The 14,363-nt window shown below is 41.9% G+C and overlaps 1 protein-coding gene across 1 annotated transcript in view; it reads left to right on the top strand.

Moving 5' to 3' along the window:
• The window catches only part of aacs (acetoacetyl-CoA synthetase), a 54,905-nt gene extending 48,232 nt beyond the window's left edge, over positions 1-6,673 (top strand). The window contains exons 13-18 of the mRNA XM_034238185.1: positions 3,137-3,250; positions 4,302-4,427; positions 4,566-4,635; positions 4,726-4,784; positions 5,099-5,301; positions 5,421-6,673. Coding sequence (XP_034094076.1) covers positions 3,137-3,250; positions 4,302-4,427; positions 4,566-4,635; positions 4,726-4,784; positions 5,099-5,301; positions 5,421-5,558 — 710 coding nt within the window. The 3' untranslated portion in view covers positions 5,559-6,673. The remainder of the gene's footprint in view (positions 1-3,136; positions 3,251-4,301; positions 4,428-4,565; positions 4,636-4,725; positions 4,785-5,098; positions 5,302-5,420) is intronic.
• The last annotated feature ends 7,690 nt before the right edge of the window (positions 6,674-14,363 follow it).

The following is a 14,363-nucleotide window of genomic DNA, read 5'->3' as shown; positions in this document are numbered from 1 at the left end:
GTCTGACCCCAAACTGCACCAGAGGTTGCTCAAAGTACCCTCACTACACAATGAAAGCACATGTGCACAAATATGAACATGTTGGGGAATATTTTCCAAGGCCCATAACTTTGACCCAGTGTATCAGTTCAAACTGTCCTGACTGAGCACACGCACCTCGTAACCTTGGCTGCTGTGCTCTCAGTGTTCTGTCTCCCTGTTCCTGCCTGTTGGCGTCAGCTGATAGAGGTGTTATCATTTTGTTATGCAGCATGTTGATGATGCTCTCGGAACTAGCTAAATACATGGGGCTGGGGTAGAGTTCTTCAGAATTGACGTGGCAACTCTACCGTGCAGTCAGATCGTGGCTGCTGTGACTTGTGATGTGAATTCTCCGGCCGTAACTCCAAATAAACCATCAGTGTTTTGACATCAAAGCTCCTGCTCTTCCCGTGTCTCTTTCCTGAGTCGGTGACTCCCACTGCGTAGCTGCTACACAGAAGTTTCCCCTACAGAACACACAATCTGTGGAGTTCAGAACAGAGTGGTGTTTGAAACATCAGATCAGTGTGACAAGTGTGTATACACACAATACACGTGCACACAGTCGCTGATGATGGAAGGCTGCTTGGCCACAAAATATCCTTGTGTTGTTTATGTACACACCTTTTTTAAATGAGTGCAATAATAAAATAATTGTGTGTCTTTGCACTATAAGTGTGTGTGTTTAATCAAAAGACGTATCCACTTCCTCCTGGGAGCCAATTATAGCTTGATAAAGAATCTGGCAGAGAGAAAACAAGTGTAAAGAACAGAATGAAAAGCAAGAGAGGAGGAAAGAGAGGTAGAAGAGCAGAGAGAGGAAGGGAACAAGATGGATGGAGCCTGCGATACAGAGAGGGAACGAAACAGGGATGCAGAGATGAAACAATGGGAAGGGAGATGAATGGAAAATGTCAGAAAAAGTAGATGATTGGAAGGTAGAAAGAGACAAATGTGTGTGTGTGTGTGTGTGTGTGTGTGTGTGTGTGTGTGTGTGTGTGTGTGTGTGTGTGTGTGTGTGTGTGTGTGTGTGTGTGTGTGTGTGTGTGTGTGTGTGTGTGTGTGTGTGTGTGTGTGTGTGTGTGTGTGTGTGTGTGTGTGTGTGTGTGTGTGTGTGTGTGTGTGTGTGTGTGTGTGTGTGTGATTTAAGAATGTGCCACAAAAGTATAGAAGTCTTATATAGGTCGATGAAGGTGTAGCAGGTTACTAACACTGCTAGTTTTTGTTGTCAAAATGCAGGATTGATACCTTTTTAATAGTTCAGTAATGTTTCATGTCGACAGTCAGTGTGATGCTTTACCACAGGGGTGGGGAACCTCCGGCCTCCGACCATTTGGTATGACCCTCGAGGTAATTTATAAACACACGCAAAAAAGAAAACAATTAAAGAAATCTAGACCGCAAAATAATTAAACAAGTGAGTGCCTGTTTTTCCTGACCAAGGTCAGGGTCCTTGAACACAACACAAGCCTAACGTGTCATCCATAGACTGTATAAAGGTGTCATCACATGGTATATGTCTCGTCTGACAGGAGTGCAGTTCTGACGGAGAGCACCAGAACGCCACTCCAGCACTTCAGAAATTGCAGTACCCATAAGGAGCCGTACACATGCTGCAGTTTTTGCGTGGCTGTGTCTTTAGTTGTAAGCCCAGTGGCGATCTGTTCATCTGTCATACTGATCATACAGTCAATAACTTTGTTGTTATTAGCATCTGGTTAGCTAGCTATGCTAACGAATATAAGAAGCTTTTTCTCCAACCAGTGAGGTAAAGGCACATCTTTATATGATCATTATAGTTATACAAAAATAAGAGAATAAAGTAAACAGGTATAAAATACTATATGATAGTAAAAAAAAGTTGTTATTAATAAACAAGAATAGAGTTTGAAAGGGGAGTGATTTGTAAAATATCCATAAATAAAAATAAATCTGCTTACAGTTCTGTTTCATCTGGGTGTTGAGAGATGTTTCCATAGATCTCTTAATGTTGCTCTCAAAGTGCACCAGATTGATGCTTTCAACTTCAACATTTAAAATGTACGTGCATGAATGCGCGAGTCATGGCAAGATATCTGGATTAAGAGGTTGCTTTTTCTTTGCACAGCATGAAAGAAAGGCCAAATGAATGGGCTGTGATTTTAGCAGAGGTCAATAATTTGTACGGCCCTCGGAGGATGTTGAAAAAATTGAAATGGCCCTTGAGAGGAAAAAGGTTCCCCACCCCTGCTTTACCACATTAGTATACAAATCTGTTTCCGTTTGAGACTGATTTCTTGAAATATATATAATATCAGCTTTATTCAACTTAAAGCTAAATTAATTGATTGTATTGCCACTAGGGTGAAGAACTGCCACACATGTTTTCACATTATTAGTACGTATGTGATTATTAACTTCCAAGTTTGTCGATGAATCATAGATATTCTTTCTAATTTGTATAATGTGACCTTGCTTTGCTCCAGCTTTTATGGTACATTTTAGTATTTTGTATATATTTAGAGTTTTGGAACAAACATGCAATTTGAGGTTGAATGTGCATTAAATGCAGGTTTGCATATTCATTCATTTATTTATTCATTTATTTATTTATTAATCCTGGTCATCTACATGACAATCCGAAGCTGTGTGCGCTACTTGCTGGGCGTAACTGTCAGACCTTTTAATCTGTGTTTTAATATGTCTGTTTTTAAAGCACTCGCTGGAGCAGTAACTATAAATCTTGTTGTATTCTGTACAATGACAATAAAAGCTTTTGAATTTGAATATACATACTGTTTACTTTAATAAATCTTTATGGATAATATGTCATCAAAGGTCCAGTAGACATGATGCAAGTTTATCATTCATTATCATGTCTTGTTATAATTCCAAAATGATGATTAGCTCTGTATTGGTCTTCTTCACCTACTGAGAATGCTGGGCATTGTAGTATTATCCGACTGGAACCCTTTTGAAAACAGCCTCTCCTGGACAAGTTGTTAATGATGGCGGTGTAATACACTACAACCACTTTAAAACAAAACACCTTTAAAGGTGGAGATGTTCCCTTTCATTTCAGACCATCATGCCACTAAATCTCTCCCTCTTTGTCTGCTTTTCTCCTCCTGCGCAGGCGGCACAGACATAGTGTCATGTTTCATGGGTCAGAACCCAACAGTTCCAGTGTACCGTGGCGAGATCCAGACCAGAAACCTTGGCATTGCTGTGGAAGCCTGGAGCCCTGATGGTAAGAGATGGTGTGTGTGTGTGTGTGTGTGTGTGTGTGTGTGTGTGTGTGTGTGTGTGTGTGTGTGTGTGTGTGTGTGTGTGTGTGTGTGTGTGTGTGTGTGTGTGTGTGTGTGTGTGTGTGTGTGTGTGTGTGTGTGTGTGTGTGTGTGTGTGTGTGTGTGTGTGTGTGTGTGTGTGTGTGTGTGTGTGTGTGTGTGTGTGTGTGTGTGTGTGTGTGTGTGTGTGTGTGTGTGTGTGTGTGTGTGCGTGTGTCCAGAGTGGCTGAAATTGCTCAGAAATGTAAAGCCATTGATTTTCTCTCTATTCAACCAAAGGTGTATCAAGAGGATTTTTGAATCTATATTTGCAACAGTCTATGGATCACATTGAGTTGTTGTAAAGTGGCTTTGCATCCTAGAAGGAATTAAAAAGAATATTAATGATGAAATGTAATCAGAAGCCATTCATAAAACTGCTGGGATGCCCTTGAGCAAACTTCCCATCTGCTTCTGGAACTGCTTCGAAGCTAACAGAATCAGACTGTAGTTATACTTGGTTGCATCCATATGTCAATGTACATACGAAATGGCATGAATTTGAAGCTATGCTGAAGTAAGTAATTAGTGAACCCTCCCTGTGTAAATATAGGTTAAAACTTTAAAGAAATACTTTTTTTTTCATTATGGCCCAATGCGAAAAAGGAGAGATTTTCATCTTGAAAGCCCTTTATGTTTTTCTCATTGATTTTGCTCCCGCTGCAGGCTGTACTGGCACGTCTCCACCACCTCAAAGGAGGGTGGATAGAGGGATAATTTAAAGGCAGTTTTGTAGGAAGAGTTTGGGATTATTTGAGTGGGCCTGTAAACCTATAACACCATCCTGAGGGAGGAGCTGTGGTCTGTGTGATCACTTTCTTTGAGTGGGGGATACATTACCGGCTGTTTCCTTTTCTTTGATCGGAGAATGATTTATGTGTGTGTTCATAGGTGTGTGTCCAAGTGTAGGTGTGTTTATCTGTAAGCCTCTAACTTTATTGTTTCTTCTTGTGAAATCTGTGTGTGTGTGGACAGGTAAGCCCGTGTGGGGGGAGAGTGGGGAGCTCGTCTGCTTGAAACCGATCCCCTGCCAGCCAACACACTTCTGGAATGACGAGAACAGGAGCAAATACCACAAAGCGTACTTTTCTACATATCCTGGTTAGTACAGAAACATCTTAATACAAAGGAAATGACAGTATTATACAAAGAACCCAGAAATGGAAACACTCATAGGATATAATGCATTAAACATTTAGTTTAATGTGTTTTTAATATCACCACTTTCTTTTTCCCTAGGGGTGTGGGCCCATGGAGACTACTGTAAAATCAACCCAAAGACAGGAGGCATTGTCATGCTGGGCAGAAGGTCAGCCATTAACCGTTTTACTCTGGGGAGAGCTACCAAACATTATTTATTTCTAGTCTTTTAGATGTTTAACTTGTGTTTTTTCTGTAGTGACGGTACATTAAACCCCAACGGAGTCCGATTTGGCAGCTCAGAAATCTACAACATTGGTGAGTCTTTAACAATATACAGTAGATGTAGGTGTAGGATATGGGTGTAAGAAAGGATGATATGATGAAAGGACACTGTTTTTGTGTTGGTGTAAAAAATAGTTTTCCCTCCCATCATCCCATTTTTTTAAGTATGTTCATCATTTGTTTGAGGGGAACATTTATTCATGCTGTGCTTAGTTTGGAAGTTGTTCTTGCCTCTGTCAAACTCACTTTTCTCCCTCACTCTCTTTACCTCTTACCTCCTCTCCTCGTCTCTCATCTTCTTCTCCTCGTCCTCTACTCTGCCCATTCCTTCCCTCTCCTCTCTGCAGTGGAGGTGTTCGAGGAGGTGACAGACAGTCTTTGCGTTCCTCAGTACAATAACGACGGAGAAGAGCGAGTTATTTTGTTCTTAAAGATGGCATCTGGTAAGCCCTTCTGCCCGGAGTTGGTGGGGAAGATTAAAGGAGCCATTAGAAAAGCTCTGTCTGCCCGACACGTCCCCGCTCTGATGCTGGAGACCAGAGACATTCCTGTAAGAGAAACATGAATATCACATCAGATACCAGAGAACCTGTCCAATTATCCTGTCACAACTGTAAAAGTCAGTTCCAGCTTGAATGACAGCCATTTTTTCTCTTCATCCCTCTGCAGTACACCATCAGCGGGAAGAAGGTGGAGGTGGCCGTGAAACAGGTGATCGCTGGCCGGGAGGTGGCGCAAAGAGGAGCTTTCTCCAACCCAGATTCACTGGATCTCTTCAAGAACCTTCCTGAACTGCAGAACTTTTAGAGATGTGGCTTCACTGAGCTGGAGAGCAGAAAATAAAACCACCTGACATTAGCTTTTAATTTAACTTAATTCATATTTACAGATGCAGGGAGATATGCAAGTGTTTGGAAAGGAAGCCACCTTGATCTTTGTACAGGGAATAACAAAAATATTACATATGTATGTCGGAAAATGTAAACTTGATACAAATATGTAAATAAGTCTGTGGTATCAGAAAGAAGAGTCGTAGTGCTCCATTGGCTAGATTTCAATCAAGTGATTCAGCAGCTGCTCTTAGTCTACCATGCTGTGCAGGAGAATGTTGGATGCCTGATGTAATATGATGTGCACAGCAGTACTTGGGAATAAGCTCATGCTCTAAAACCACCATAATGGAGAAGTGTAATTTAGATGCCATGAGCCAGTGAGGAGCCATATCTCCCTGTGTCACCTGCTATAACCCGAGTGTTGGTTCCTACACTTAAAATCCATAGAAGTGTGCAGATAAAGTCGCACACAAACACCTGGGATTAACATCATATCATTGTTTCGTGGTGTGTAGTACTTTATTGAATGTATATATATGGGTATTTTTCAGACTGTTAAATGATGTTATAACATTGTAATTATGCATTTTGAAGTTACTGTTAACCAAATGAGTCTCGGATGTAAAGGGTTCTAACATGTCAGGAGATTTTAGATTAAAATGAAAACCTACTGAACATTTCCAAGCCTAAATAAAACATGTTAAGATCCTTGAAAAATAATTTGACTTTGTAACCATTGTCTCTTTCATTCCGCTATCAAGGCAGGAAATGTGTGTTGTGAAAGTGAGCGAAGGTTAACTCCATAAAAAGCCTCTTATTGTTATTTCATTGTTGTTCATAACAAAAGAGAAATGTGTTCCCTGATTCAGAACAACCTGCTTTTGCTTTTTACATTGCAAAGCTAAGTGATGTATTTGGTTGTTTGTTTGTTTGTATTCGAAATTCAATTGTAAGATTCTGTGTTGTTTAACTCCCTAGGGATACAAACAAAAATGAAATATCCCAAACCTTTTGTAAAGTGTTTATTCAATAATTAATAGAAAATACAAACCACAATAATAAATCAGAATAACTGAATCATATACTGAAGGTGACTACCCTGGTTGAATTATTAAAATGGTCCTAATCCCGTAAGGCAATGCCTGAAGGCTAGTTAATTATATTAAAGTTGAGCTGCAGTGTTAAAGGTCACTTGTATCACTACTCAGCATTATCAGTGAACAATACAAAATGTCACTGGTTCCATTTCCTGTTGGAAAAAAACTTGGCGAGATAAATATTCCTGTCAATGTGTGATTAATGGTGTCACACTATTCCACTATTTGGCTGGGGGCATAAAAAGTACCAATGGTCCAGCAAGATGTAGGCGTGAAGAAGACAAGCTGCACACTGGCTAATGAAAACAATGCAGGTTTTAAGTCTTCTGATGCTGCCGTTTACAAGGCTTCCAGGATAAACATAAAGCTTTTTAGTAAGAAATACTAAAAAAATCCTGCACGGTACTGTCTTTTAAAAGTCTCAAAGATTTGTATGCTTTCTCTTGCAGAGACGGCTATCATAACTGTACACTTTGCACTTTAGTAATGTATACTCTACGTGACATAGTCTATAATGCAATCTGGTGAAATATGGCAGATCTACTCTTCCACTCTGCAGTATGTATGCAGGTTAGGTCTTCTAGGGTGTCACATAATATGTTGATTGTATTTTTGTGTATTTCTACGGTAGGTTTGTGTTGCTCTTTTACCTGACAACTTGATAATGGTCATTGTTTATGTCTAGTTTATGTAGGAAGTTGGTGGAGCCATGAATGGATGTGAACTCATCGCACCTTAGTGATGTTCCGTTTTCAGGGGTGTATTGCAAGAATTTTCAGTGGTGTACAAAGAGAGATTTTGTTGTCAGCAGGATATATTTTCTGGTTGACAACGGTCAGCTACCTAATAAAGTAGAGCCACCCTGAGAGCAAAAGCTCAAACAAACGTGTTTCAAAACTTCAGCCTGCAGATCTACACCATGCATCCACATTGTTTTTCCGGGATACACTGTGAGACCCTTTAGCCCATGCGTTCTGGACACAGCCCTCATCTCAGATATACTGGGTCAACATATGTCTTTTTAACAGATCTACTGATATATTAATGTTTGAGTTTTGACACAAAAACGACAAGCAATTCAAAAGAAGTTGCCAAAAGCTCACCAACCGTTTCTTTAAACAATAATGTAAGTCTATATTAATACCTTGCTTGTTTCTCTGTGGTGTATAGCTTCAATTTTAGGTTTCAATACCCTCAGCAGGCAGTAATATATACTATCACTAAATTAGCATTGTTGCAGCACGTAGCAGCTTGTGATGTCTTGACCAGCTTAGCATGTACACTTCTGCTTTAGGGTGAAGAATAAACAAATGACAGGCTGGGATAACAGAGCAGTGTGTTTGAGTATCTGCCTCTCTAAATGTGGTTGTGTGTGTGTTTGTGTCTGTGTGTGTGCGAGCCAGTCATTTTGACAGACATCTACTTCAGAAAATACACTTGGCAGATTTCAGACTCCCTGTAACCTTTATAAGTGTGAACACTCACACCTGCCAGTCAAACAAACTTGAAAATGTATCAGTGAGGAAATATTAAAATAGAAAAAGTGAGTCTTAGTAGGAGTCCAGTTCCTCCGTATAAAACGTTTCACACTCTAGTGTCCTAGTATTTATTCCTACCTTTCGTCATTCAAACAGAGGAAAAATAAGGGGAGGGTTGAATGTAGGAATGTTGTCAAAATTAAAGTGTTTACCAAATTCACAAATAATAACAATCAAATGAACATGAGTGGTAATTGCCTTGCAGTTCCCCAGAGAGACTTTCTTTTGTTATAGGATTCAAACTAGTAACTGAGCACTCAAAAGCTATAAAATGAATAATAGCGGCTCCATTGTACACTGAGTACTACAGGGGTTGACGATTAATTCACTCTCTGTGCATCCAATTTAAAATGTCAATTAAAATGAGCGGACCAATGTTTTTATAGTCAGTCCTTATTTTGAAAACGGACCTGTGTTAATGTTCTTCCATACTGACAATAAATGAACGTACTAAATGACTCCTGTCTCCTCACAGCTTATCTTATGTAAAACAAACTAGAATGTGCTATAACAGCGACTGCATGATGACATTTATCATAAACTGGGGGGGGGGGGGGGGGGGGGGTGATGTCAGTTGGATTATATTACCTTTTTTTTTTTACTATTCTTGCTTTTACTTGTTTCTTGTCTTTATGCTGAGCTAACTGGATGTTGGCATCAACTACATATTTATTGACACATTTCACGTCTCATCAAACTTTTCATATAACTCTGCAATGAAGCAATAGACTAAGCACATTTAATAAAATGTCTGATAATCACTTCAGTATTACTCATGAATTATTTGCCCTTTTAGAAGATGTTGCTAGGTTTACAAATCTTAAATATTCTCTCTGTCAGAGAATATTTTAATCCGATCTCTTTGTGTCTTGAATTTCTCAGCTATTCTGAGAAACTGTTAAATCACAAAGATATGCTTTTCGTTAAATCGCATATACTCCTGCCTGTAATGTGAGAAGGACACAGGTCAAGAGGTCCTCTGACTTCCTGTGGGTGAGGGGTTTGGCACATGTGGGTTTGTAATACAAGCGGGTCTTTGTTCCAATGTCTGGTAATGATTAAGATAGGAAAGGCGGGCTTTTTAGGTTCCTCCTTTAAGGATATAGAGCTATGTTTCCACTCTTTGTCTTTAGAGTGTTGCTAGGTGGCTCACATGAAAGTGTGATATACTTTGTGATCTCTCCGGCCATATTCTACTCTCAATAAATAACAGTGTTTGACTAAAGCCGCTCCAGCTTCCATCCTTTCCTGAGCCTTGGCTCTGCATTGCTGCAAAGAAGTTTCACTCACAAATTGGCGTTGTCGGCAGGATACCAAAAGATCTTCAGAACTGGTAAGTGTAATTTCAAATCTATATTTGGACATTGCCTTACCAGAATCTGTGATTGACGGTATCATAAAAAATTACCTGTGAAACTGAGCGGCTGCATTTTTTTGGTTTCTCTCTCTTTGCATTTGGGGGTTTTAATGATAACCTGGGGAATCGGTGTCTAAGGGGATTTTGTCCTGGCCGATTTTCCCTGTGATTGCTGCTGGGGCATGTGCCTTCAGAGCAAACACAGCTCATGTAAAAAACAATAAGAATATTTGGGGGTAATAATAACCTAGGAATATCGATTTTGACTGATTTCCTCTGTGTGTGTTTCTTGGAATTAAATTACCAGACAATTACACACAGCAAATATTCGGAGAGACCTTAAAGAGAGCATCAGTAAAGTGGACTTCTGCATTAGGAGCAATGTGATAGATTTGTATTGAAACAAATCGCCGAATTCTGGAGGTCTCAGCGGTCAACCGGTTAAATCAAAAGCAGGCATCGCCTCGGATCTGCCTACAGCTGCTGCAGGGAGTGTGTGTGATTCCACCCCCCCCTGCGGGGGTAGCAGGCGAAGAGGAAGAAAAGCACAGACTGTCATATATCTTTTCCGGGGTGCACACAAAATAATATAGGTTAATTGGTCATTAATGGGAAGGGTGGTACGCGAGAATGCGACATAGCGCTGTGTTTCATCGTTGTAATGAACTGATGGGTTGTTAAATTTGGCTGTTGTTGGAGAAGAAAGGATACTGGATAAATAAAAAGTCTCTGCTCTCCGGATCGGGGGGGGGAAAAGCACCACTAAATTGGCATAGTGGTTGTTGATTGAGAATAAATTAGTTATTGCTCTTCAACAGATTCCGTTCTTAGCACTTGTACAAGTATATATGAGTAAGAAGGCACTCATATTAAACAGATATTTCCCTACCCCCTCTGAGACCTCTCTATATTCGGATTAAATTAAGTTGGATGAGCTTTGCTGTCACGCTGATGTTTGTTGCGAGTTCATGTTTGTTTGTCTAATTGCAGTGTTTGTTTTATTGTACTAACCGTTAAACATGGGTAATACTGTCTCCACAAACGATTCAGTTGGTAAGAGGAAAACGAATTCACGCACCAAGACACCTTCTGAAAATCCAATTACAGATAGCCACTACACTCATATGTTTTCCCCTAATATGCCGTCTGGAATTGTCGGAAGAAGCTTGGATTGGTCTAAAGTTATGCCGTTTACCTCGTTACTTTGTGAACACTCACAACAGAATAATCAGAAAGGGAAGATTCAATTTGTTTATTGTTGGTTATTTCCAGATTTCAACATGATTTCTGTTTTCTCCACAACAGGGATTCAGAAAATTGCTAGCATTTCCACTGTGTGTGCTTCCTTAATGTCTCTTATGCGGCCTGTGTTGAATTGTCACTGCACAGCTGCTTTTAACCCATCAGATGACTATGCGCTATCAGTAAGAGGTTTTTGCAACAGCTCAGATCAGTTGGAATGCGAGCAGTTTTTGTTTTTAGGACCCCACAGCAGGCTTTTCTAGCTGGAGAAACTATCCCTCACGTCACACTAGCTGTCACTCCAGGCAGTAGTCCTAAGGAGGTGGGGGCTATGGCAACCCACTGCCATGCTCGGCTGGGAGCTGCAACAGCTTCTCTCCCTCACACACACACACCTAATCTAATTAACCTCGGGGAGGAACACTACATGCTGCGTCTCCCGGAGCCCATTTCTCTCCCCCAAAGCACATTTCTTCACTTACAACCACCTGTTCTCACAGAATATGGACCCCCTTCGGACTTCTCTGAGGTTCCAGCCACATTATGGGCCAAGCACAAGAATCATGTGGGATTTGTTAGTTCAGCCCCTCCACACAGAGTGACACTTAAAGCCAATGCCAGATTGCCAGCTATCAGACAATACAATTTACCCCATAGAGCCATTTTGGGAATTGAAGGAGTCATCCAATCTCTGCTCGATCAGGGCATATTAATCTACACGACCAGTCCGTGTAATACTCCAATTCTACCCATACCTAAGCACAATCGCCCTGATGAGTGGCGTTTTGTCCAAGATTTGCAAGCTATTGACGCTATTGTCATTCCGACAGCTCCTATAGTGCCTGACACTAATTCGATCCTTGCTTCTCTGCCCCCAGACTCTAAGTACTACACAGTGATTGACTTATGTTCAGCGTTTTTCTCTGTTCCTCTGCATCCAGACAGCCAGTATCTGTTTGCATTTACTTTTAAAGGTAAACAAATCACATACACGCGCCTCCCACAGGGGTTTGTTGAATCGCCTACTGTGTACGCAGCAGCTGTTAAGAGAGATCTGGACACTTTGGTCCTTACAGGAGGTAGTACCTTGCTTTGGTACGCAGATGACCTGTTGTTAGCTTCTCCCAACATGGACGCCTGTCGCATCGACTCCATTCTGCTCATGAAAAGACTTTCTGAATGCGGGCACAGAGCATCCCTGGCCAAGTTGCAGTACTGCCAGACTGAGGTCACGTATCTGGGTCACATTCTGAGGGATGGACACCGCCTCCTCTCGCCAGCAAGGATTTGCCTTTTGAACAAAGTACCACCACCTCGCACAAAGAAGGACATGCTTTCCTTCTTGGGCATGGCAAACTACTGCAGACATTGGATATACGAGTACGCTGCCATGGACTCCGTCCTGCGTGCTGCCACTCTGCAGGCCGCCCCTAACATTGTTCAATGGTCTGAGGACATGCACACAGCTTTTCAGGACTTAAAGCAGGCCCTCACATCGGCTCCTGCCCTGGGGCTCCCTGATTACCATCAACCTTTTCATCTACACGTCCATGAAAAGGGGGGCTTTGCAACGGGCATCTTGGTACAGAAGCATGGCTCTAATTTCCGGCCTGTTGCATACTACTCATCTCGACTCTCCCCTGTGGTACTTGGTATGCCTTCATGCCTGCGTGCAGTAGCCGCAGTTGCAATAGTTGTCAAACAATCCTCTCCCATTGTACTGGCCAGTGACTGTGTAGTACATGTCCCACATGCAGTTTTGCATATTCTGAACACCTCTGCTACTCAGCATATGACGGCAGCAAGGCGATCTGGTTATGAAGCGGTAATTCTTTCAAGCCCACACATCACTCTTAAACGCTCCCCCCCCCTAAACCCAGCTACGCTGGTGCCAATTCCAGATTTTGAAATAACACATGACTGCGTCACAACGATTGACATGTCTTCTTCCCCCAGAACTGATATGTTGCAAACTCCTATCCCTAATTCAGATATGATTCTATACACAGACGGGTCTGCGAGCAGGCCGTCTGACACAGTACACTTAGCAGGCTATGCTGTTGTGAACGACTGGGAAGTCTTAGAAAACCGGGCCTTGCCAAATGGCACGTCAGCTCAGGCTGCAGAGTTGTATGCTCTGCTTAGGGCGTGTATTTTGGCTCAAGGTAAAGTTGCAACCATTTTCACAGACTCCAGGTATGCATTTGGTGTGTGCCATGATTTTGGTGTCTTGTGGAAAATGCGCGGTTTCTTAACATCGGCTGGTAAGCCTATTCAACATCATGCGTTAGTAGCTGAGCTATTAGACGCTATCATGCTCCCTGCACAGCTAGCAGTAGTTAAATGTGCTTCTCACACAAATTTTGATGATCCTATTTCGCGTGGAAATGCGTTAGCCGACACCGCGGCTAAACAAGCAGTAGTTTCCTCCTCTTCTATGGTGCTCCAATGCCCCTCAACACAACCCGCAGAACCCATTTGTTTGCCTTCCTTTAATGATGTCGCGGACATGCAAGCCCGCGCTGATGTTAGGGAGAAAGATTTATGGCTAAGACGAGGTTGTACACTTGACGCTGAGTCCAGCTTGTGGCTCCACCCAGACGGACGGATGGTTTGTCCCCGTTCGTTCCTCCATGTTTTGGCACATGTTGCACATGGCAAATCACATGTAGGAAAAGGAGGGATGAATGGGATTATAAAGTCACAATGGTTTGCTCCAGGCATCACACTAGCTACACAGACCCTTGTAGATAGATGCATGATATGCCAGCAGACAAGAAGAAGAAGTGGTCCAGTTCAGCATGAACACTTACCGCCCCCCTCGGGGCCCTTTGTAAATATTTAAATTGACTTTTCGCACATGCCACCATGCCAAGGATTCAAATATATTTTGGTAATAGTGTGCCAGTTCTCCAAATGGGTAGAGGCCTACCCTACCAGAAAAGAAGACGCTAGAACAGTTGTAAAGTGTCTTCTCAAAGATGTTATCCCTAGATTTGGTGTTCCAGCAGGGATTAACAGTGACAGAGGTCCAGCATTCATTTCTAAGATAACCCAGAGTCTAGCTACAGTGTTAGGGTTCAAATGGCAATTGCATGTTCCCTATCACCCACAGAGCTCAGGCCAGGTTGAGAGAATGAACTTGACTATAAAGGAGAAACTCACTAAAACAATGTTGACCACAGGACTAAAATGGGTAGACGCGCTGCCGCTAGTTCTGTGCTCCATCCGAAGCTCACCAAATGCAACGACAGGGCTTAGCCCACACAAAGTATTGATGGGAAGGGTAATGTTCACAGGGTCTAGCCCCCCAGTAACACCCCACAAACTCACTCTTTTGTGGACAGATGATTACATGACTAACTATGTCAAATATCTAACTGACATGTTGAGAAAGTTTCACAGGCAGGCTCCCTCAGCCTGGAGAGGAGCCCACCCACCCTTTTCAGATTGGTGATGATGTATTAATCAAATCTCTTGAAAAATATGCTTTGTCTCCCAGGTGGAAAGGTCCTTTCCAGGTATTAATAGTGACCAGAACAGCC

This window comes from Gymnodraco acuticeps, unplaced genomic scaffold (genome assembly GCF_902827175.1).
Source record: "Gymnodraco acuticeps unplaced genomic scaffold, fGymAcu1.1, whole genome shotgun sequence".
Taxonomy (NCBI): domain Eukaryota; kingdom Metazoa; phylum Chordata; class Actinopteri; order Perciformes; family Bathydraconidae; genus Gymnodraco; species Gymnodraco acuticeps.
The sequence above is the reverse complement of the archived record's forward strand: the minus strand, read 5'-3'. Positions and strand labels throughout refer to the sequence as shown.